The sequence below is a fragment of the Haliotis rubra genome, unplaced genomic scaffold (genome assembly GCF_003918875.1).
Source record: "Haliotis rubra isolate DU_JTF1 unplaced genomic scaffold, ASM391887v1 Scf261, whole genome shotgun sequence".
In the NCBI taxonomy this organism is placed as follows: Eukaryota; Metazoa; Mollusca; class Gastropoda; order Lepetellida; family Haliotidae; genus Haliotis; species Haliotis rubra.
In genome coordinates, this window is record NW_025766681.1 from 875,834 (window position 1) to 899,744 (window position 23,911).

General features: G+C 40.1%; 1 protein-coding gene across 1 annotated transcript in view; it reads left to right on the forward strand.

The window, feature by feature from the left end:
• Positions 1–8,103: 8,103 nt before the first annotated feature.
• LOC124280179 (leucine-rich repeat flightless-interacting protein 2-like) overlaps positions 8,104–23,911 on the forward strand; it is a 53,750-nt gene continuing 37,942 nt past the window's right edge. The window contains exons 1-3 of the mRNA XM_046716078.1: positions 8,104–8,569; positions 11,469–11,555; positions 22,819–22,869. Coding sequence (XP_046572034.1) covers positions 8,483–8,569; positions 11,469–11,555; positions 22,819–22,869 — 225 coding nt within the window. The 5' untranslated portion in view covers positions 8,104–8,482. The remainder of the gene's footprint in view (positions 8,570–11,468; positions 11,556–22,818; positions 22,870–23,911) is intronic.

Here is a 23,911-nt window from a genome sequence, read left to right on the forward strand (position 1 = left end):
GCGTAATGTTAAAGAAAGGGGATATACTCCCCTTCTCGCGGTGACCTATTTTTGAGGGTGTTGTTTACTTTACTTTAAACCAAAGAAAACAACAATGGAAAACGAACGTCCGCAAAACTCTCATTTTTGTCCAGCATGATTGGACGGAAGCGTTACCAAGTAACAATATAAAACGTCATTCCCGTGCTGATACTCTAATTTTTGTCCAGCATGATTGTACGGAAGCGTTACCAAGTAACAATATAAAACGTCATTCCCGTGCTGATACAGCCCATCAGATGTGTGGGCCAAGGTCACGGCTCTTACCCAGGAACATCATACCGTGAAGCGTAAACCCTTTCTTACTGTGATTATACAACGTTTGCGTATAGAAACTACACTTTCCGCACTGATTGATTTACATAATGTAAACCAGGGGGTCTTATTATGTTGTTACAAGGATTAAAGCTATTCATAGTCTTGGGTCTAGTTTTTCTTTAGCAGCTGTTGTGGTTTGTAAACTGGGTCCCAGTACCCCTTGCTAGTCTCCCACTGTGGAGTTTGGGGCGGAATGGGCCCCGGTTTCCCATACTTATCTTCCCATTGGCACGTGTCCACTGTGACGCAATTACTATGACGTCACAGTTGGAGATGGAGAGTCGCTCTTCGGGGCTGTGTTGCATACGTTCACACTCCGGCACAGCGATGACTTAACATAACATCACTGCCACAGGCTAATTTGCATATCACGTGACCGGACTTTTCTCTTGTTTGTAATCAAACGCGCATATTCGTAATAAGAAGAGACTGGACTCACGAAAGCTTTTCGGCGCTCTCTTCATAATGTTTTACATTGTTACATATATATTCTTCCACAACTGCGACAGTTAGGTCTATGACAGTACATATTTAGATATCAAACTGGCTGCATCGTTTGCTCTCCGTCAGCTTCGATGACAGCACGTGGAGCCGTACAACCTATGTAAACGAAGGATCGCTACGCAAATCGAAATAGTGTTACATGTTTTTTGGATATTTTCTCAGTGAAACTAAACCATTCTATTAAAGATGTTTTGTAAGACGTGTAGACTCCTCAAAAATAAAAGAGTAAAAGAAATCTGTACATTATATTGAATGGACATTCTGGCCTGTGGCAGAGGTACTATGCTGGCTTGCCGCATGGAACTCTGGGTAGGAGAGTGGCATACGTTCACACGGCTTAATTCGTCGCATTTCTGCCAAAAAAGGAATTACAGAACTGTAACCTAAATTCGTGGATCGCGGAAATTATCATGCTATCTCGTAAATTAAAACTCGACTGACGTCACGAAGCGGTACTTTTGATGTACATACAATGCTACGCCTCGCTGTCGAAAAAGTTCCGAATCTCTGCATTACACGCAAGTACAATAAATATAATTGTCCAGCACAGAGATAAATAGCCCCAGATCACTTATGCCACCATTACCAAATTTAATTTGTACAAAATGTCAAGCAAAAATGATACCGTTAGCTCAAACCTTCTCACTTCTGGTTGTCTGCTTTCCTTGGTGTCAATACTTACTGCGGTGGGATGTCGTACACAGTTGTATAAAGTAACCGACTACGTAATCCACGAAACAAGGTGACGTCACATTTTGTGGGCACGCGAATGAGTGATGATTGAAAATGGCTTCGGTAAACAAACGTTTCATTCACGAGTGGAATATTAGGCATTTTCAATTTGCTGAATCAATGAATAAAATAATCAGTGCGTATACAAACTGAAATCATGCATTTAAAATATTAATTTCGCCGCACTTCCCATATATCCACGAATCAAGGTTACACGAGTGTACATGCATTTTGGGCTGAAAGCACGACAGAATTCTATAATTTGTGCACTTTAGTTTCATGAACATTAATTGTCTTTGTTTTGAAAATATCTATCTGTGACGTCACAATGCCTTTCATGACGTCATAATCGTGTTCGGTTCAGAACTTCTATGCGTGGTTCAGTCCATTTCCATTAGGGTTGTCCACTTAATGCTTCTACACCAACCAGCCACGATGCACACTTTCAGTGCCTGTAATGTGTCTAGGGAGGTAATGAAAACCAATGTCTATATAGTATGCAGCGCTACGTCGTTTGTCTAAGTGTAATCGGCGTGTCTTTCAATTCAAAATTACAAACTAATAGACTCAACCTAAACCAATTCATTTATATTTTTCGCTAACACCAAATAGTTCTTGTTTAATTCTGAAATGATACAAGCATACTTGACGGCGCTTAACTCAGTAAAGGGACAGAAAGCACGATGTGACTGACTGACTGACTGAATTTGGTTTTACGCCGCTTTTAGCAATACCTAGCAACATCACGGCGGGGGACACCAGAAATGCACGATGTGAGGTCTATAATGTTTAATAGAGGGCCACTAAAACTGGATGTAACATAGCTCTGCATTAAAAAAACAACGCGTTAAACTCCTAAACAAATGGGTCGTAAATATACGTATATAGTATGCTTGGTATTTTTATCACATTAGATATGTAAAGCAGATATCTGTTATCAATGCATAACAGATATGATCATAGCAATTTTCCTCAGTTTTGTAATAAATACAGTTCACTTGTAGACAGGTTATTTGTACTCACGGTTAACGGTTAATAATAGTATACAGGCACAGCTCTTGGATTTGATATCTATTCATCGAGGTGACGTCACGCGTGAGCTTCACAAAGATATCACGTCCTTCCTCTTTTGTCAACAGGTCCACACCCAACAATAAGCACACAAAAAACTAGGATTAAATAGGTCGCGAGGTCGCTTTGTAACAAACAGCCGTAACCAAAATGTCTCTTCCTGCAGACGTATCGACCCGAGCGTAAATAATATACATGTATATTAAAGATCATGCACTCACATATATATGTGTGTGCGTGCGTGTACATGTTTTTGAGAGTAAGAGGGAGACGGAGAGAGTGAGTGAGTGGAAGGTATAGAGAGACAGGGAGAGAGGAGGAGAGAGAGAGACACAGAGACCGTGGGAGGGGGAGAGCGGGGGGGAGAGACAGAGAGATGGGAAGGCAGAGAGGGAGGGTCAGACAGAGAGAGAGAAAAGGAGAGACAGTGGGAGTAAGAGAGAGAGAGAGGAGGAGAGACAGAGAGAGCAGGAGAGAAGGGTTTGCTTGCTTCACTTCCTTAACATCTACCATTTCAGCAAGGAACTATTCTCTTGTACAGTGAATTATACGCCAGTCGCCTCTCGCAGATCGTCCAAACCCAACCACCCTTGACGATCCGAATTATACAGAATCTTCTGTAACCCATGCTTGTCGTAAGAAGCGACTAACGGGATCAGGCTCGCTGACCTGGTTGATGCATGTCACCGTATCCCGGTTGCGTAGACCGATGCTCATGATGTCAGTCACTGGGTTGTCTGATCCAAACTTGAACATAGCGGAATCCGGTGTTACACGACAATCAAACACTAACATCATAGAATGACAGGTGTCTTACAAGGTCACTGTTCAACAGACATGCACGTGTCTTTCCTTCAATGTAACATCAGACCCGTGAAGAAGGTCAGAATTGGTCTTCAGTAACCGTTGCTTGTCGTAAGAGGCCACTAACAGGGTCCAGGCTCGCTGACTTGGTTGACACATGTCATCGTGTCCCAATTACGTAATACGATGCTCATGCTGTTGATCACTGGATTGTCTGGTCCAGACACGATTATTTACAGACCGCCGCCCATATGGCTGGAACATTGTTGAGTGCGGTGTAAAACTCACTCACTCAATATAACATCATCATCATCATCGTTCAAGTACGTATCCTACCCCAATGGGAATTCCAGTTCAGAATTGGTTTGTAAACCGTTATTCATAATATCAATCATTGGTTTGTCTGATCCAGGATCGATTACTTACGGGCCGAATAATTCATATAGCTGGAAGATTGCACACGTTCCTCAACAAATGAAATACCTGACATATGTTCCATTATATATTTGAGTTGACCTTCAACTGCATTTGTAACACGTTTTACTCTCAGTTGCGTCATGCCTGATAACATTCGACTTACGACCCATATGTGCGTGCATGATCCATTCACGTTGAGCGAACGTGCTAAATTGAATGACGGCTGTATACAACCTTATCGCAAATACTTCTATTTATACACTGTTGTGGAAAGCCTGTGTATTGAATGTTGTCCTACCTCTATTAACTGCAGTCTGTTGTCAGTGGAATAGTATCGCTGCAGCATATCATTGATCTCTTATCATTACATACACGGTAAGAGACAAGGTCAAGGTCAACGTACGTTGTTTATACAGGCGCAGCAATACATGAAATATCCATTACCTGTTGAAAGGAACTATTATCTTCCAACTGCCAGCACGACAATTTAAGACTCAAACGTGCAAAATAGTTCGTTCGACTTCATTCAACAATTTCACAGAAAACGCGTTACCTCCTCTGAGAATGTGTACACTTCGTTTTGTACTGGACAATATGGAATATAAAACATGACTCGGCTTGGCGTCAGTGTACTGTGTTTGAGTGGGGTGGTCGTGTGTAAACTACGGCATAGTATATGTGTGGGCTACCGCTAATAAACCAGCTGTAGTTCCGGACTAACACAATCAACCATACACACGTGCATTCACGTCGCCATGTTGGCGGTACTACCTTGACCGCACCGAGGAACTCCTTTTCACCCCCCACCCCACCCCCCTTATAACTTATATGAATGGTGTATGACCAATAACCAAACTATAAATTTCGGCGGTCTGTATAGCTGTGTGTGCGTGCGTGCGTGTACAGGTCTGTATACGTATGTGTGTGCGTTGTTTGGCAAGGCATGCTTTTGGAGAATTGAACGCACATCACAAATATCAGGGTAGACTAACAGCTAGTCTCTGAAATGAACATATTTTACTGAAAAAAGTTCATAGTAAAAAAAAAATATATAATGAAAAGGAGCCCTGAGACTTTCTTCATTTTCAGAAGCTGAGGAAATCTAGACTTGCCACATTTACTAGACTTGTGTTGGCTTTCTTGGATATATTTGCTTCAGGGTCTGTACGACAGACTAATATCAGGGATACTCTACCTTATAAAGTCTCCCTGCAAATATGAACGAAGGAAAACTGAGAAGATATGGATGAATAACTTGTTTATTACAATAGAAGCGACGTTTCAGTGTACGTTCTAGCGCCGTTATCAAGCAAGTCATATGAGTACTGGGGAACCCTTAACCCTGGAATATTCACGGGGCTTGAGAACAGTGACAAAGTATATGATTACTGGATGTACGTAAATATCTTAAATCCTATTTGTTTTCAATGAAACACCCTGCACTCCTATACGTGTGTCTGATAACGTCATAGTTTTGTGGGGCGGTGGGGTAGCCTAGTGGTTAAAGCGTTGGCTCGTCACGCCGAAGACCCGGGTTCGATTCCCCACATGGGCACAATGTGTTAAGCCCATTTCTGGTGTCCCCCGCCGTGATGTTGCTGGAATATTGCTAAAAGCGGCGTAAAACTAAACTCAGTCAGTCAGTCATAGTTTTGTAGAAAATCCGTATGAGATGAGGAAAGATCAAATTACAAGCAAGAACAGTTAGCAGTCTTTCAGACAAACCCAGGGAGTCTCGCGATCTATTTGCTCCTTGACATGAAAACCAACGTGGCTAATTATGCACAGTAACTACTGGTTCGAACTAGACGGGAATACACTGACGGCTGTCGATCTGCGTTGCCCGGGTAAGATTTATACTCATGCAAGGTGAGCATGCAGGATCTAAACTCGAGTCAACGAAAAGTGCGTTTGTACAGATGCCAGCTTAGTCTGTCCCTAAGACCCTAAACCACGTTAATTTCCCTACTGCCTTCCTTCAATGATGGACCGCCTCCGTGGTGTAGTGGTTAGAGCGTCCGCCCGGAGAGCGTCATACCAAAAGACGTTAAAATGTGGTACTTGTTGGTCCCTGCCTGGCGCTCGGCATAATGGGTACAACAAGGACTGGTCGGCTCGGAGTCAGTATAATGTGTCTGAGTGGGGTATTCATGCTTCACTGCGGCATGGTATCTCAGTGGACTAGCACTATAAAACCAGCTTAGGTCTGGGCTAGTACAAGCAGCCGCACATACACATACACACGCATGCACGTCGTCATATGAGCGAAACATTCTCAAGCACGACGTATAACCAAATTTCACCTCACCTTCAATGATGAGGCCCTGAAAGAAGCAAATCTAGATTTCCTCTCAAGTTCTGAATCTCCCATCTCAACGGGGCTCCTTTTCAGTTCAAATGGGATTGTTTGTTACTGTCAAAGTTATGTATATTATATTCAGACTGAGCGTCAGTCTAATGCCAGCTATATACATGTACTGCGAATGGGTACGTACGTCAGTTCCTGAAAACAGTACTGTGTACACGATCTGAAAATACTTTATCCTGTGGTACGTTTTGAGGGCAGAAGTATAAGACACTTTGGAATAAAAACAAATATTCTTTTCTTATGACGTAATGACGGTAAAACTGATATCACTTTCGGGGGAAAATTGAGTAAAATCCGATTATTGGAATAACACCTTGGTGATGGAACAATAACAGAAAACAGTTAATGTAAGGGTAAACTGCACAGGTGTGCAGAAAACTGAACAAAAAACATCTTTCTGTGAAGAAACAAACGGTATAGTAGGGTGCCTTGTTTGTTGTTTCCAGACGGAGCCGCAATGTGTTCGAGTACTCATAATGTAAGAACTTCCTGCGAAGCTCGTTTGCCCCGCCCCGCTGTGAATCATATGGGAGGTCCGTTTCCTCAACTACCAATGACGACAAAAAAATATGTTACAATTCAAAGAAAAGACATTTACGACATAGAAATCACTACAAGAATATCCGATAAATGTATACCACTGAAACTTTTTAAAGTTGCAGCAAATATTAAATATGTTTAACTTCATCGTTTGCGATGAGAGGGGAAATAAATGTAACCGCTCTCATTTACTTCATGTATGTGTATATGTGTGTGTGTGTGTGTGTGTTATCCGTGCGTGTGCGTGTGTATGCGTGCGCGTGTATTGGAGGGGATGTGTCGATCTATCATTTCGTCATTTGGAATATACAGCCCCTGTAGATGTAGAGGAAAAGCGAGGGCAGGGGGTCCTTCTACATGTAACCAGACATCCCTCGAACTTACTCGACCGGTACCCATTATCCCTAGACTAATGCTTAGTCTCTGAATATATATAATTTTGATAGTAACAAACAAGCCCATTTAAATTGAAAAGGAGCCCCAGGGAGACCAGAGATTCAGAACCTGAGGAAATCTAGACTTGCTTTATTTAGGGCTTTAGCACTGCAGAGAGAGCTTGGCCGTGGGGAAAATAATGTGGTTCAGGGACTGTGAGACAGACTACCATTATCCCTACATCAACACATGGCTTCAGTACGTATATTACATGACCGGGACAGCACTGTGTCGAAGTTTAGTGTCCATGCTAACCCATGGTGTCTCAGGGGGCTGGCACTAAAAACGACATTAGTCCGACCAGAACCAGCAGCCAGGGAAACACACGTGCATGCACGTCCCCTTACCAGTGCAGTAACCGGAAACCCGACGTTGACCCCATTTCAACCCATCCTCCTGTCTGCAGTTTTATTACCGTTTCATGTACCTATAAGGTACATGAAACGGTAATAAAACTGCAGACAGTATTGTTAAGCTAATGACATGAAACATGGCGGGTTAATTGCTCCACTTGCGTCACATTTTCATGCACCGTAGAGTTTTAAACAACAGTACAGTGCACTTAGAAACCTTCATTGTGTCTTTTGTAAGAACAGTATTCAGATAAAACTCTTTCATAAGGAGCTTATGAGACGTGCGATAATACAAGCATATATAAATAGAACATCTGAAAGCTGTTGCAAATGCTTATTTCGTGGGCTTTCGTGAACCCTGTCTGATACGGAACCTGAGGAAATAGACCGTCACACACATTTAAGCATATGTAGATTTGAACGATAGCACATTTCAAACACGTGTTTAAAAAGTCTGGCTGATTCATGCATGTCGCTTTGACCTTTGCATGTGCGCATGCGCAAATTCTCCATCGATGACATCCGGGTGTCAGTGATAAGGCAACATGGCGGCCATCAGTACCACAGGTGACATGGATTATATTTGTCTTACAAAATCAAAACTTGCCGCAGTATCTCTTGGCTTGATGTAAATTTATTTCATACTTTAATACATACACAACGGGCACGACACTATTTGTGTTACCAGCGAGACCTGATTTAAAGACGAACTGGTCGTATTTTCGTGTTGGCTTTGACAGCTTGGACAGGAAACGCCGAGGTTGACTGGGCCTTTCTTGACACACAGACCGCTTTCGTTTATATTTGCAAACGTGAAAATAATCGATAACACCTTGTTTTAAGTGTTGTTTGACCAGACAAGTGATACAGCTTATTCCATGTGATACTCTCCTGTGTCATAATGAGTGACAGAGCCGACAGGAGGCGACGGAGCAACATACGCCAGTATTCGGCTGAGGATCAAGCTCTCAATCAGATATCGAAAGAGGTAAGTATCATGCAGACCCACAAATCAAACATTTAGTTAGGGTGCATATTTGTTAAACCTAAGGCCACCCGTCCTACGTACAAACACTAGATAACGAAACCCATGTATTTGAGCGAGTCGTTTCCTTGGAAAGTTAAATGAAGTAGGTGTATATTCTAACTAATGTGATTAGTACCAGGATTTAACTTATCTTTATCTATCACAGACATATGCACTAATCTTGAATATGCGATGTCTAAAGACATTATGTTATTCTGGCAGTGCAAGTATCATAACCATGATATATTTTAATACAGGTTTTCAATTGTTCCAAACAAAATGTTGTTCTGGGATACATAGTCAGTTCTCAACTGACAAACAACAGACAAAACTAATGTACTTTTCAAACCAACCTACAACATGTACATTGGAAAGAGTTCCTTACGTACCCCCACCTGTTTTATAAGGTACTTTTCATTACTTGTATAGCTTTGTATTTTTTTAAAGAAAACGTGGGGGGTATGTAAGGAACCCTTACCCAGTATGTTTTTGACCTTACAGAAAGAATGGTGAAAGCTTATTGTGCATGGTGATGGTTTCCTATAGATTAGAACATTTCATAGCCTACTTCTATTCAGCATTGCTTTATCATGTTTATAAACAGTGTTTACAGGGGGAAATGTCACAACCTTATGAACAGCAAACAGTACAATTGATTTATTTGTACAATACACACTCAAAATAGTGATACAATGACCATGAACATGGTGAATATAATTGTGGTTAAATAGGGTGTATCTGTGAACTGTTTAAAAACAGAAGTCAAGGTGACAGCATTTGATAAGAACTTTGGTTATTTTATACCAAATTTATTACTCACCACTGAAGAGATATCCCATTTAATAACTAAAAATTACCGTATGAATTTTTTAAAAAGTGTTTAATAATCATGAATATGATATATGAATGGGACTATTTGCATCAGCTCATGTATTATCATGGTTATATACAGGTAATTGACAGTTCTGTTTTTCACAAACACATGAGAGATTCCAATACACACTACACATGCATCTTAGAAGTGTATTTTTAGCATACTATCAAATAATCATGTTCATTGGCAATATCAAATCAGTGAGTGTTTGCAGTTGTCTAATGTAGGAATCCTAAAAATAGTTTGGAATAGAGAGAACATACCGTCATGCTAGTGTCATGGCATTAGGAAGATATGATACAGGTTCAGGGCATCACTAATGAATAAATCATTATGCCAAAGATCATCACACCAGTGCAGCATCTACTTACGACCTTGAACTTCGTGTTGTGATTGAGAGGAGCACCCTCTTGACCAACTGGACAGTCACTGAGAATGTGTTGTCATGTCAACTGAATCAGTCTTGGGTCGTGAATCTTCCTCTTTCTGAATCGGAAGATATTGCGTAGCTTAACAGTATTTTCGCAAAATATCATAACATATAAACCATCTTCTGACTTGTTCAAAATCATACAGTAAGTATGTCATGACCAATGAATTGTCCATTTGATCTTCTTTCACTTGACATTGAACTGAGTTTGAAGTTAGATTTTCCACTCAATGCAAATGAATCTAACTTGGTATCAGGTAGGGCTGGCTATGGATATAGATATAATAGAGATTGATAATCGTTAACTAAATATTGATCTTTTACCAATATGGACTCAATTATTTACAGACCGCCGTCATATAGCTGGAATATTGCTGAGTGCAGCGAAAAAACTAATCCCACTCACTCACGGTATTATCAGTAAATATTGGAAACATAACAGTGAGGTAAAATATCCGAAAAAATAAGATATTTTACATTGCTAGTGAGTTGTGACATGTTTTTGCCTAAATTATTAATAAAAGAGCATCCTGAACATAAGTTAGAAGCAGACAATGAATAAAGTCATAAATTTGTATATTGTTTGAGAAAATGAAAACTTTTTTCTGTCACTAAAGTGAATGTATGATATTATCGATAACATAATTTTCATGTCGATAATCGTTAATAATCTTTTTTCTATTGGCAATATTTCCGATTATTGATCATTTTAGTCAGCCCTATTGTCAGGGATACGTTTGTGTATGCAAATGATATTATGAATACAATTTGAGAATAGACAACTTTGTTTCTTCTAAACTATCTTGGAGAAAGCTGCAACAATACTTCCAGGTTGTACCTTAATTGAACATTCTATAATCAAATTATCAATTATAGATTTTGTAGTTATGCATCATTCCAATAATGTCTTCTTCATCTATGAATATAAATAATATCAAAGTGTTTGTGAGAATAATGGTTATCACAGTTAGATACTACACTTATGGTTATGACAACTTTTGTGTCCCAAAACATCAAGCTCGGAAGACATTTTGTAATCTAAATTTGCAAAAAGCCTTCAGTACATTGTAGATGACAGTAAGTCAGTGTCCTACAATAATAACTGATCTGAGACCCTTCGATAGAAAGGGGGGCGGTGGGGTAGCCTTGTGGTTAAAGCGTTGGCTTGTCACGCCGAAGACCCGGGGTTCGAATCCCCACATGGGTACAATGTGTGAAGCCCATTTCTGGTGTCCCCTGCCGTGATATTGCTGGAATATTGCTAAAAGCGGCGTAAAACCAAACTCAGTCAGTCAGTTGATAGAAAGGTGTTCAAAATTAAATGCCTTTGTAAGTTTATTTTTGACGATCAACAGGGAGTAACCATAGTACTCTGCCAATGATGATTATAACAGCAATATCACACTGTAATTAAATAAATGCATGAGTACATTATTTTTTCCAGAGCTTTTCATTACTATATTTCAAATGGGTCAAAGACGTTTCTTTTGCAGGTTTTGTACTTTGTTTAACCAACATATGATCATTATCTTATTATGTTCTTCCCTTGTCCACAGGCTGAGACCAGATTGCAGGCAAAACGGGCTGCCAGAGCAGAGGCGCGGGAAATCCGATTAAAGGAAATCGAGAAACAGCAGAAAGAGGTGTGTATTCCGACTGTTTGAGGGGAGGTGGGGTAGCCTAGTGGTTAAAGCGTTTGCTAGTCATGCAGAAGATCCGTGTTCGATTCCCCACATGAGCACAATGTGTGAAGCCCAATTTCAGGTGTCCCCGTCATGATATTGCTGAAAGTGACGTATGGCAATACTCACTCACTCTGGGTGAATGCTTACAGTAGAAGTTGTGAAGTAAATCTGTGTCGTATTGGTGAAATAAATCTGTGTGGCATTGCTGGTGTTCTGTTAGACCATGGTTCTTTCAGGAGTATTTATATTTCTATATATTGTATTTGCTCAATATGCCAGGCAAGTATGATGATCAGTTTTGATTATGTATCTACCTTCCAATATATACTTGGCAGTTTCTAAAGCTCCCATAATTCAAAATGCAAAGCAGTTTGTTCCATCCAAAGATTGTGTAATAAGAGATCCTTGATGTATTTGCTCAGTTCTGTACATTTTCATCAACCATGATAAGTATACTTGCCGATCCATGCATGGTGACATCCACACTTAACACACAAAAAATATAAAGATTGAATCAGGAAAGGACAAAGTGTGGAGGGTTTGAGCCTGAAGCAAATTGATGAAAACAACATTGTTTTGTTTATGTATCAGCTTCAGTTGGGGATTTCCATGAAATGGTGTTCCAAAACTCCAAATTAGGAGTTACAAGTCACAGGCCCCCACTGCGGGTCAGAAAATCGATAAACTAGGCCCCGGTTGAGTATCAACACCCCCTACTATATAATACTTAAAGGTTCATCACAGAAATACGGTGACATGATCGAAAACCGGACAATTACGCACACGTCAATGACTATATCGTATTTTAAAGGTCTCACAAGTATCAAAAGCTTTTGTCCATATCTCCGATGTATGTAGGAGGCATATACATGCGCTTTCCGTGGGGATGCATTTGATGGGTTTTATTAAATCGCCAAAGACCGAGTTGCTGTGCCGAAGTGTACAAAACTAGGTCGCCAGCTTAATCAAATTGGTTAATAAAATGACAACAAATGCACGCGGCGTAAAATGAGAGGGAAACTCAAACGCCTATCATCCAAGATGTCACTATCTGATGTTTTATCTTGGTAAGATTAATTTAAAAAACGAAGTACAAATATTTTTTAAAGAAACACAGTGTAATGTGTTAGCCAATCAGATCGCCGGAGGTAGTGAAGTCAAGCGCTGACGACCTAGTTTTGTACACTTCCGGCACAGCAACTCGGTCTTTGGCGATTTAATAAAACCCATCAAATGCATCCCCACAGAAAGTGCATGTATATGCCTCCTACATACACCGGAGATATGGACAAAAGCTTTTTGATACTTGTGAGACCTTTAAAATACGATATAGTCATTGACGTGTGCGTAATTGTCCGGTTTTCGATCATGTCACCGTATTTCTGTGATGAACCGTTATGTATTATATAGTAGGGGTGTTGATACTAAACCGGGGCCTAGTTTATCGATTTTCTGACCAGCAGTGGGGGCCTGTGTTACAAGTCACCATTTCAAACATATTTATGCCAAATAGACTGAATATGAGAGTAGATACTGTTCACTGTCAATACTCAATGTGAATGATAACCTGTCAAAATGCTCTGTGATTCTAAAGATGATCTAAAACCTTAGACAAGTCTTCAAACTTGCAATTGTAAAATAGCAGTTGGAACTCCATGAAAGTTTGCTGAAAGTTGCTAGCTACATTTGTAACAATATGACATTTGAACTCATGAAACATTGATCATGGTGATTATTGACAATTTTATGTTTATTTCTTTAATAGGCCAACGGCCAACATGACAAATACATCATACATACTTTCAAAAGCGCATTGCCAACATTTTTACTGAACTTGACTAGTGTTTACACATTTCAACAGTGATCAGTAAATTGCGTAAATTATCATGAAGAAACCAGTCCCGAAATAATTTCTTGACCCTGATTATATTAACATCCTTGTTTATGATGGAATCCAACAATATCAGATAAAGCTCATAGTCACATTCATCAATAAATCTGGATCAAATCACTGACCTACACTTGTGAAATGATCTTTGACCTTTTAATATTGACTACACTAGTAAGCAAACTTACAAGACTAATGATGACCTGTCTATACAGCTTATATCTTCATTTGATAAAACCCGATCAGAGTGGTGAAGGAACACGTTGACCACAAACCCATAGATGTGATATTATTGATACTTGTCTACTTGACTTCAACAAGCTGATGTCGTAAGAGGCGATGCGACGAACAGGATCAGGTGGTCCGGCTTCCCGACTTGGTTGACACTTGTCATTGTTTACAGTTGTGTATGTCGATGCTCATGCTGTTGATCACTGGATTGTCTGGTCCAGACTCAATTATTTACATGTCACCGCCATATAGCTGGAATATTGCTGAGTGTGACGTAAAACTAACCTCACTCAACAAGCTAAGCCAAAACTTTAAGACAATTGTTATCATGGCTACAGTATGTTCTAAATTCAGCACGTCTGGGATGTGTATAGAAGTCTGAAGTGTTTATCACCATCTGTTGAGATACAGGAAGGAAGCACTGCAATACAGATATCTTAAAATAATGTATTACACATTGCATAAACTCTGTCATATACAGTCATCCAGGTCCATTGTGCAGCATACTCGTGAAGGTCCGGGTTAGAATATTTGATCTTAGTAACCAATGCTTGTCGTAAGTGGCGACGGACGAATGGGATCGGGTGGTCAGGCTCACTTGGTTGACACATGTCATCGGTTCCCAATTGCGCAGATCGATGCTCATGCTGCTGGTCACTGGATTGTCCGGTCCAGACTCAATTATTTACAGACCACCATCATATAGCTGGAATATTGCTGAGTGCGGCATAAAACTAAACTCACTCACCCATTGTTCAGCAAGTTCATCTTTTCTAACATACTGGTATCTTACTGAAGTACACAACATATCTGGAGCTGTGCGTGTCCTATGTAAATATGCAGGATGAAGCATTAGGGTTTGAGACAGTTGTACAGAGCACACCATGCTTTCCTCTGTCTTTGTCATATTCTACCATGAATGAGGTGCATTTGGAAAATACTCAATTCTGATTGGTCAGTCAGAGGTATCAAATCATAGCTTAAAGGTATTCAGGGTTTACTGCATTGACACCAATATTCAGAGTGAGTGACAATATATGTTGGCAGATAGCATGATAGATATCAACTAAGTGTGTAAGTGTCTGTTCAATTCGATTTTAAGGTCACAGGGGTTCAAAATATTTTTAAAAAGCCACTTGCCACAGGGCAAGTGACTTTAAGAAAGTAACTTGTCCTGACTAATTTTCCACATACCCTGATTTTATGACATAATTATGATGGTGTAATTATGAAAGAAGAAATCAACATGGTATTTGATGTTAATGTTTACTGGACTAATTATTGAAAAGTGATAAATAGCAAAGAAAGATAACTCTACTTTATTATCATTGCGAAATGTAATAGCTACATTTTGAGCAGATATGAAATTAAATCCAAGTTTATTTGCGGTTTGAAACCATAAGTGGAAATTATCTAGTAGCCCACGGACAAGTAAGATACCATTATTTGATTGCCCGAAATGAAAACTGACTTGTCCCGGGCGCCGGGCGATGGGATTTTTGAACCCCTGGGTCAACAGGTTCAGTGGTTTTCTGTAGTCAACTGTTACCATGGTTAGATCATATCTTTTGCATCATAATGATCAATGTGACATCATAATAGTGGTGGGGCGGTGGGGTAACCTAGTGGTTAAAGCGTTGGCTCGCCACGCCAAGACCCTGGTTCGAATCCCCACATGGGTACAAAGTGTGAAGCCCATTTTCTGGTGTCCCCCGCCATGATGTTGCTGGAATATTGCTAAAAGCGGCATTAAACCAAACTCAGTAAGTCAGTCAGTCATAATAGTGGTATGCAGTGTAGAACTAAACCCTGTGAGGTTCATTTTAGTCTTGTGAAGTAGTTCATCTCTAGCTTGTGGACATATGCCATTTCAAGCCTGCTTCTCTTGGCTCATTGGTAGCTCCACCATATGTAGACCACCACGTGTATACCTTGTGAAGAAAATGCAATATCAGATCAAGTTGCTGTTCATGTGCTTCACTGTAAAAAAAACCCACAGCAGAAAAACCTGTGAATTATTTAATTATGCACAAAGAACCTAATTAAGCACCCCCTGTATTTTTGCAATGATACTGATAGGTTTTCAACACATACATAAAACTTTTCATGGTGACCACGGTGTGGAAAAACATGAGTTTTTCTGGCGCATATGATCCTTTGACTCATAAAAAAAATAAAAATGATTGGAATCCATAATGATAATTGCTCATTTAAAAAAACACAGATTTTCGTACAGAACCATGTCTGTACAAGTATGGCCCTGGAATGTTTAATGTTGGAAGTTATTGGTGAATGTGAACATTCAAAATGTCATTTTGCATGTCTTACACAATTCATGGTCAATACCGAGTGTAACCTCGATGTGACTGTATGACAGCCAGCACTCTCCTCCTCATACCCACTGTCAGCCTCCTGATCCTCTGAAGGGACAGTTTGCACCATTCTTCACGTAAAGCAGCTTCCAATTGGGCCAGGTTCTGTACAGGATCCCTTTGTTACACACGCTGACCAATCATGTCCCAGATATGCTCCAAAGGGTTAAGAGCGGGGCTCATTCAATCGTGAGATATGTCAGGGGGTGCTTCACTAAGTTCTTTGTGTATATAATTTTGAGATTCTCCCTGACAAAAAAAATTATAGGTTGCCACTGTAAAGATCCTTATTACTGCAACATTTCATTCTTACAGTTCACTGCTTTCTAACCTGAAATTAAAAATTAGCTCAGTAAATCCACCATTGCAATAAGCATTTAGAATTTTTCAGTTAAAAACATTAAATTTTGAGCTGAAGTGTATAAAAGTATTTTATCAATTTGATTGAAAACCGTGAACCACCTTCAAGCTATTCATCTTTGCTTAATTTTTTAATAATTTCAGCACAAATTTGACAAGAAAAACCATTAGAGGGACCAGTATTTTTTACATGGATATCGATTATCAACGTTTAAGCTCAGAAGAGTAGGTTTGAAAGGTAGAAACTAGGTAGCAAGAAGACAGTCTTATCATGAGATGATGGCTATAGCTTAGCTACACGCTCTTAATGCCTGTCATGTATGTGTGTGTTGGATAGTGAAATAACATGTTTAAGCATAGACAGAGCCATATTTTGTTTAATGGATATTGTCTGTGCTTTGCCCAATATTGGACTTAGCCCCCATTTCATTAGCCCCCTCACTTCAAAGAGTTAGTGTTTAATTTGTCTTGATATAAAAGAGATAAATCTACTGAGGTTTTTAGATTTGAGGTAGTCTTTGGATTAGATATCACTTACTTTAATTTGAAACTGACTGCTCTGTTTTTATCTCCTAATTATTGCTGAAATCAATAGAAATTTCATAAAATGGTCGGCACGTCATCAGGCAAAGTGCAAGCCGGTGTAATTTGATACTTGCATGACAACGATTTATTATCAGTAACGCTGGTTCATTATTAATCACATTGCTATCAAATGTCATCACTAATTTGCATACAAACATAAACGAACATGGCATCTGACTTACTCAGTACTACATTTGACTTGCAAGACAACTGGTGATTTATTGAATCTTGGTTTGTATGCTAGTGGTGGGTATTGACCACAGTGACGGTATTGACCACAGTGATGGGTATTAACCACAGTGGTGTTTATTGACCACAGTGATGGTATGGACCACAGGACAGTATTGACCACAGTGGTGGGTATTGATGGGTATTGACCACAGTGATGGTATTGACCACAGTGGTGGGTATTAACCACAGTGGTGTTTATTGACCACAGTGATGACTACAGTGATGGACCACAGGATTGACCACAGTGATGGTATGGACCACAGGACAGTATTGACCACAGTGGTGGGTATTGATGGGTATTGACCACAGTGATGGTATTGACCACAGTGATGGGTATTGACCACAGTGGTGTTTATTGACCACAGTGATGGGTATTGACCACAGTGATGGGTATTGACCACAGTGGTGTTTGTTGACCACAGTTGTGTTTATTGACCACAGTGGTGTTTATTGACCACAGTGATAGTATTGACCACAGTGGTGGGTATTGACCACAGTGATGGTATTGACCACAGTGATAGGTATTGACTAGTGGTGTAACGATTCATCGATAGTATCGATGTTTGCATCGTCAACTACGCGATACGAGTGCATCGATACAAAACACGTTTAGGCAATATATCAGGATATTTATATCGCGAAGGGTCCATGATACATCGATGTATCGCCACAAGGGACGATATATCCCGATACTACTTAAATATTACTTAAAGTTGTAGGGAGTATTGCATAAGTAATAGGAAGGGAGTCTCTTTGAAATTTTTCTGAATTTTAAAAACAAACTGAACCTAAAAGGAATTTGTTTGTGCCTGCCATCTTGGTTACATGAACAAAGGAGTTAGTGTATCAGTGAAAGCATGTGAACAATCTCTGTGAACTGTGAAGACTTGTCTTTAAGTAATTGAAACATCTTTTAGTTGTTTGACAAATAACACCATTTATTAACAACTATGAACGATGTCTTAGCTTTGTTAAGAAAGAGAAGATAAAATTTAGAAAGCATACTTATGAGTTTTTTTGCAGTGATTCTGGTATAAATTACTGTATAAATTGTCTGTGCAAGCATTGGTGCAGAAACACAACTTTCCAAGGGAAACCTAGAGCAAGGTATACTGAATATGTTTGATTGTACTTTCTTTAGCATTAAATGCTGAAATTTTATTACATGAACAGCCTTTTAAGTTGTGTGAATGTAACGCATGTTCTGCTGAATAACAAATAAAATTTCAGTCATTTTATCTATCATATATGACCTGTTTTAAGGATTGTAAAGTATCGGGATAAGTATCGTATCGCCATCACTGTATCGTGATGATAATCGTCTCGCAGGTTCCTTGCCAATACTTTCATGATATATCGTCTCGCCTCATTAAACTAGTATCGGGATATATCGTCTCGCCACTTAGGCCACGATACACAGCTCTAGTATTGACCACAGTGATGGGTATTGACCACAGTGATGGTATTGACCACAGTGGTGGGTATTGACCACAGTGATGGGTATTGACCACAGTGATGGGTATTGACCACAGTGATGGTATTGACCACAGTGATGGTATTGACCACAGTGTTTGGTATTGACCACAGTAGTGTTTATTGACCACAGTGGTGGGTATTGACCACAGTGATGGGTATTGACCACAGTGGTGGGTATTGACCACAGTGATGGGTATTGACCACAGTGATGGGTATTGACCACAGTGACAGTATTGACCACAGTGATGGTATTGACCACAGTGACAGTATTGACCACAGTGGTGGGTATTGACCACAGTGATGGTATTGACCACAGTGATGGGTATTGACCACAGTGATAGTATTGACCACAGTGGTGGTTATTGACCACAGTGGTGTTTATTGACCACAGTGGTGTTTATTGACCACAGTGATGGGTATTGACCACAGTGATAGGTATTGACCACAGTGGTGTTTATTGACCACAGTGGTGTTTATTGACCACAGTGATGTTTATTGACCACAGTGATGGGTATTGACCACAGTGGTGGGTATTGACTACAGTGATGGGTATTGACCACAGTGACAGTATTGACCACAGTGGTGGGTATTGACCACAGTGGTGGGTATTGACCACAGTGATGGGTATTGACCACAGTGATGGTATTGACCACAGTGATGGTATTGACCACAGTGATGGGTATTGACCACAGTGTTTGGTATTGACCACAGTAGTGTTTATTGACCACAGTGGTGGGTATTGACCACAGTGATGGGTATTGACCACAGTGGTGGGTATTGACTACAGTGATGGGTATTGACCACAGTGACAGTATTGACCACAGTGGTGGGTATTGACCACAGTGATGGGTATTGACCACAGTGATGGGTATTGACCACAGTGACAGTATTGACCACAGTGATGGTATTGACCACAGTGATGGGTATTGACCACAGTGGTGGGTATTGACCACAGTGATGGGTATTGACCACAGTGATAGGTATTGACCACAGTGGTGTTTATTGACCACAGTGGTGTTTATTGACCACAGTGGTGTTTATTGACCACAGTGATGGGTATTGACCACAGTGGTGGGTATTGACTACAGTGATGGGTATTGACCACAGTGACAGTATTGACCACAGTGGTGGGTATTGACCACAGTGGTGGGTATTGACCACAGTGATGGGTATTGACCACAGTGATGGGTATTGACCACAGTGATGGTATTGACCACAGTGATGGGTATTGACCACAGTGTTTGGTATTGACCACAGTAGTGTTTATTGACCACAGTGGTGGGTATTGACCACAGTGATGGGTATTGACCACAGTGGTGGGTATTGACTACAGTGATGGGTATTGACCACAGTGACAGTATTGACCACAGTGGTTGGTATTGACCACAGTGATGGTATTGACCACAGTGATGGGTATTGACCACAGTGACAGTATTGACCACAGTGATGGTATTGACCACAGTGATGGGTATTGACCACAGTGATGGTATTGACCACAGTGATGGGTATTGACCACAGTGATGGGTATTGACCACAGTGATAGGTATTGACCACAGTGGTGTTTATTGACCACAGTGGTGTTTATTGACCACAGTGGTGTTTATTGACCACAGTGGTGTTTATTGACCACAGTGATGGGTATTGACAACAGTGATGGGTATTGACCACAGTGATGGGTATTGACCACAGTAGTGTTTATTGACCACAGTGGTGGGTATTGACCACAGTGATGGGTATTGACCACAGTGACGGTATTGACCACAGTGACAGTATTGACCACAGTGGTGGGTATTGACCACAGTGATGGTATTGACCACAGTGGTGGGTATTGACCACAGTGATGGGTATTGACCACAGTGATGGGTATTGACCACAGTGATGGTATTGACCACAGTGATGGTATTGACCACAGTGATGGGTATTGACCACAGTGTTTGGTATTGACCACAGTAGTGTTTATTGACCACAGTGGTGGGTATTGACCACAGTGATGGGTATTGACCACAGTGACAGTATTGACCACAGTGGTGGGTATTGACCACAGTGATGGTATTGACCACAGTGATGGGTATTGACCACAGTGACAGTATTGACCACAGTGGTGGGTATTGACCACAGTGATGGGTATTGACCACAGTGATGGTATTGACCACAGTGATGGGTATTGACCACAGTGATAGGTATTGACCACAGTGGTGTTTATTGACCACAGTGGTGTTTATTGACCACAGTGGTGTTTATTGACCACAGTGATGGGTATTGACCACAGTGATGGGTATTGACCACAGTGATGGGTATTGACCACAGTGATGGGTATTGACCACAGTAGTGTTTATTGACCACAGTGGTGGGTATTGACCACAGTGATGGGTATTGACCACAGTGACGGTATTGACCACAGTGGTTGGTATTGACCACAGTGATGGGTATTGACCACAGTGATCTGTATTGACCACAGTGGTGTTTATTGACCACAGTGATGGGTATTGACCACAGTGGTGTTTATTGACCACAGTGACGGTATTGACCACGGTGATGGGTATTGACCACAGTGATGGGTATTAACCACAGTGATCTTTATTGACCACAGTGATGGGTATTGACCACAGTGATGGTATTGACCACAGTGACGGTATTGACCACAGTGATGGGTATTGACCACAGTGGTGGGTATTGACCACAGTGATGGGTATTGACCACAGTGATGGGTATTGACCACAGTGGTGTTTATTGACCACAGTGATGGTATTGACTACAGCGATGGGTATTGATAGCAGCGATGGGTATTGACTACAGCGATGGGTATTGACCACAGCGATGGGTATTGACCACAGTGATGTTTATTGACCACTGTGGTGTTTATTGACCACAATGCTGGGTATTGACCACAGTGGTGGTTATTGACCACAGTGATGGGATGTTTATTGTATGTTACTGCAGTAGTGACTCATGTATTGCGATGTGTACCATACCACAATTGATGTTTCATCTCTACTGTTGATAGGGACATGGATAAATGTGCACCCATACATAAGTGTTTTCCTGCATTTTTTCAAAACTCTGCCATTTTGTTGGTGGTTGCTATGGTCACATGATGGTCAAACCTCAAGTGACCATAGCAATTTTATACACAAAGATGGTCATGAATATTAACAGTTGTCACCCCTGAGTGTGTAGGCAGATGTCAAACGTCCTTGTTTTTTGTGTCAAAGTCAAGTAAAACTAGATATATATTTTTGGTCTTAATAGCTGAAAAAACACATCCATTCAGATGTTGGTGGGGTCTTAAGACCGTATCATCATGGTCATGAGATGTCTTGCAACTTTGTAATAATACCCATTTCTGAAATTTTAGTATTGATATATTTCCTTAAAAGATTTCTCAGCATATTCATGCATTGATTTATAAGGTTAAGTATTCCATGTTCATAAATTTGTACAGATGCAATGTCTACATTAAACATTTAATGATGATACCGCTACTGATGTTTCTTGCCAGTGTCACACTGACCACTGACTTGCCATTCTTATTTAGTTCCAAGATTTTCTTCTCAAGGAGCTTCCATGATGAAACTAGCATTACGCTGATGACATGGCTTGATTGTGACATCATAAGCATATGCTGGACACAAAGCAACATCTCAAAAAATATTTAAGAATTCTGCACTCGCCGTGCAGGGCGTGTAATATGAACTTTCCACTCGTCCTTCTAAAATTGTACTTGCCCTATTGATCATGCATCACAATGAATATAAATTTAAATTATTGTATTTCAAACTGTTTGCTTGGAATAAAACTACAATAAACATTACTTACTTTGTCTTCTGTACAAAATCTTTGACAAAATTGAATTTGTTCACATTTAAGATAGCTGAACATCAAGGAAAAAGAAAAATGTTACTTTTTGGTCAGAAAACGTACTCGTCTTCTAGGAGTAGGACCAGCAAATTATGTTTTTCACTTGCCCGAAACAAATTTTACTCGTCAATATGAGCGGACGAGTGGAATTTTCGAGCCCTGCATCTGCTATTAAGACAATACTGTACTGTAGATATAAATGACTGTTCCTCTGTTCCAGGCGGATGAGAAACATAATCGAGTCCATGAACTTATCACCGACCATGGAAAGGTAAGTGCTCTTTGGTATGGAAGAAATGGGTGATGCAGCATAAGAATGCCTTTGTAATACTACACAAGAAATCAAAAGTTGCATATTTCTGTCAGAAAGTCAGGGACATCATTGGACCCTTTAGGTCTCCTATAGTCCTTGAATCTAAGGGGTTTTCAGTGGGATAGCCTAGTGGTTAAAGTGTTCGCTTGTCCAGGTTATTGACCCCAATGTTGTTTGACATCACGGTTAGTTTCTAGCTGGGTTTTTTTAAGAAGAGTTTTCCAGCTATTTTTAAATGGGGCTGTTTTTGTGTGTGTTTAGGGGTAGTGAAGGAGATGTGATATTAGCTTGTGATTAGTGATGCATTTATCGTAAATACTATACTTAACTTTAAGAAGTCATATTGATCTTAGTATGTCGGTTGTATGTCAGTATGTCATTTCTGGGATTAAAACATCCAAACTCCAATGTTGGCATATACATGATGTAAAACTGTTGTGTGTGTACAAGACACCCTTTAATATACCAAACTGCTACACAAATTGTTTCATTTTTCACACTATATATATTAAAAGTAGCAACAAGAGTTAATATATCATGGTATATTTTTGTAACATTAATGCATTTTCTTCTAATCATTGCCAGGGGCGTAACTACCATTATTAAAAAAAAGACCAGGCTTACACATGATTGATGCTAAAAAAGTTGGGCAAGAGCTCAACACTATCTAGTATAAAGCTTTGCAACCTATCAGGCTTACAATAAAAAATTGGCTTGCTACGCGCATGGTTGCATGGAAACTCTTTTTCAATAAAATACTGAATAATGCTTAACAGAGGTCCAGTTAAGCTGCATATCCGGGTAAAATACGCAGTAGAAAATTTCCAATTACGCATTGAAAAATAATTGTTGTGTACCAATTACGCATTTAAACTGTTAGATACGCAAAGTGTTTAAAACAAATGCATACGGAATATACTTATTAAAATCGCTTGCGTAATGAAAAAGACATCGATTGCTGTCAAGTTGTACTGTTAGTATAGGACAAGTGTTGTACTGT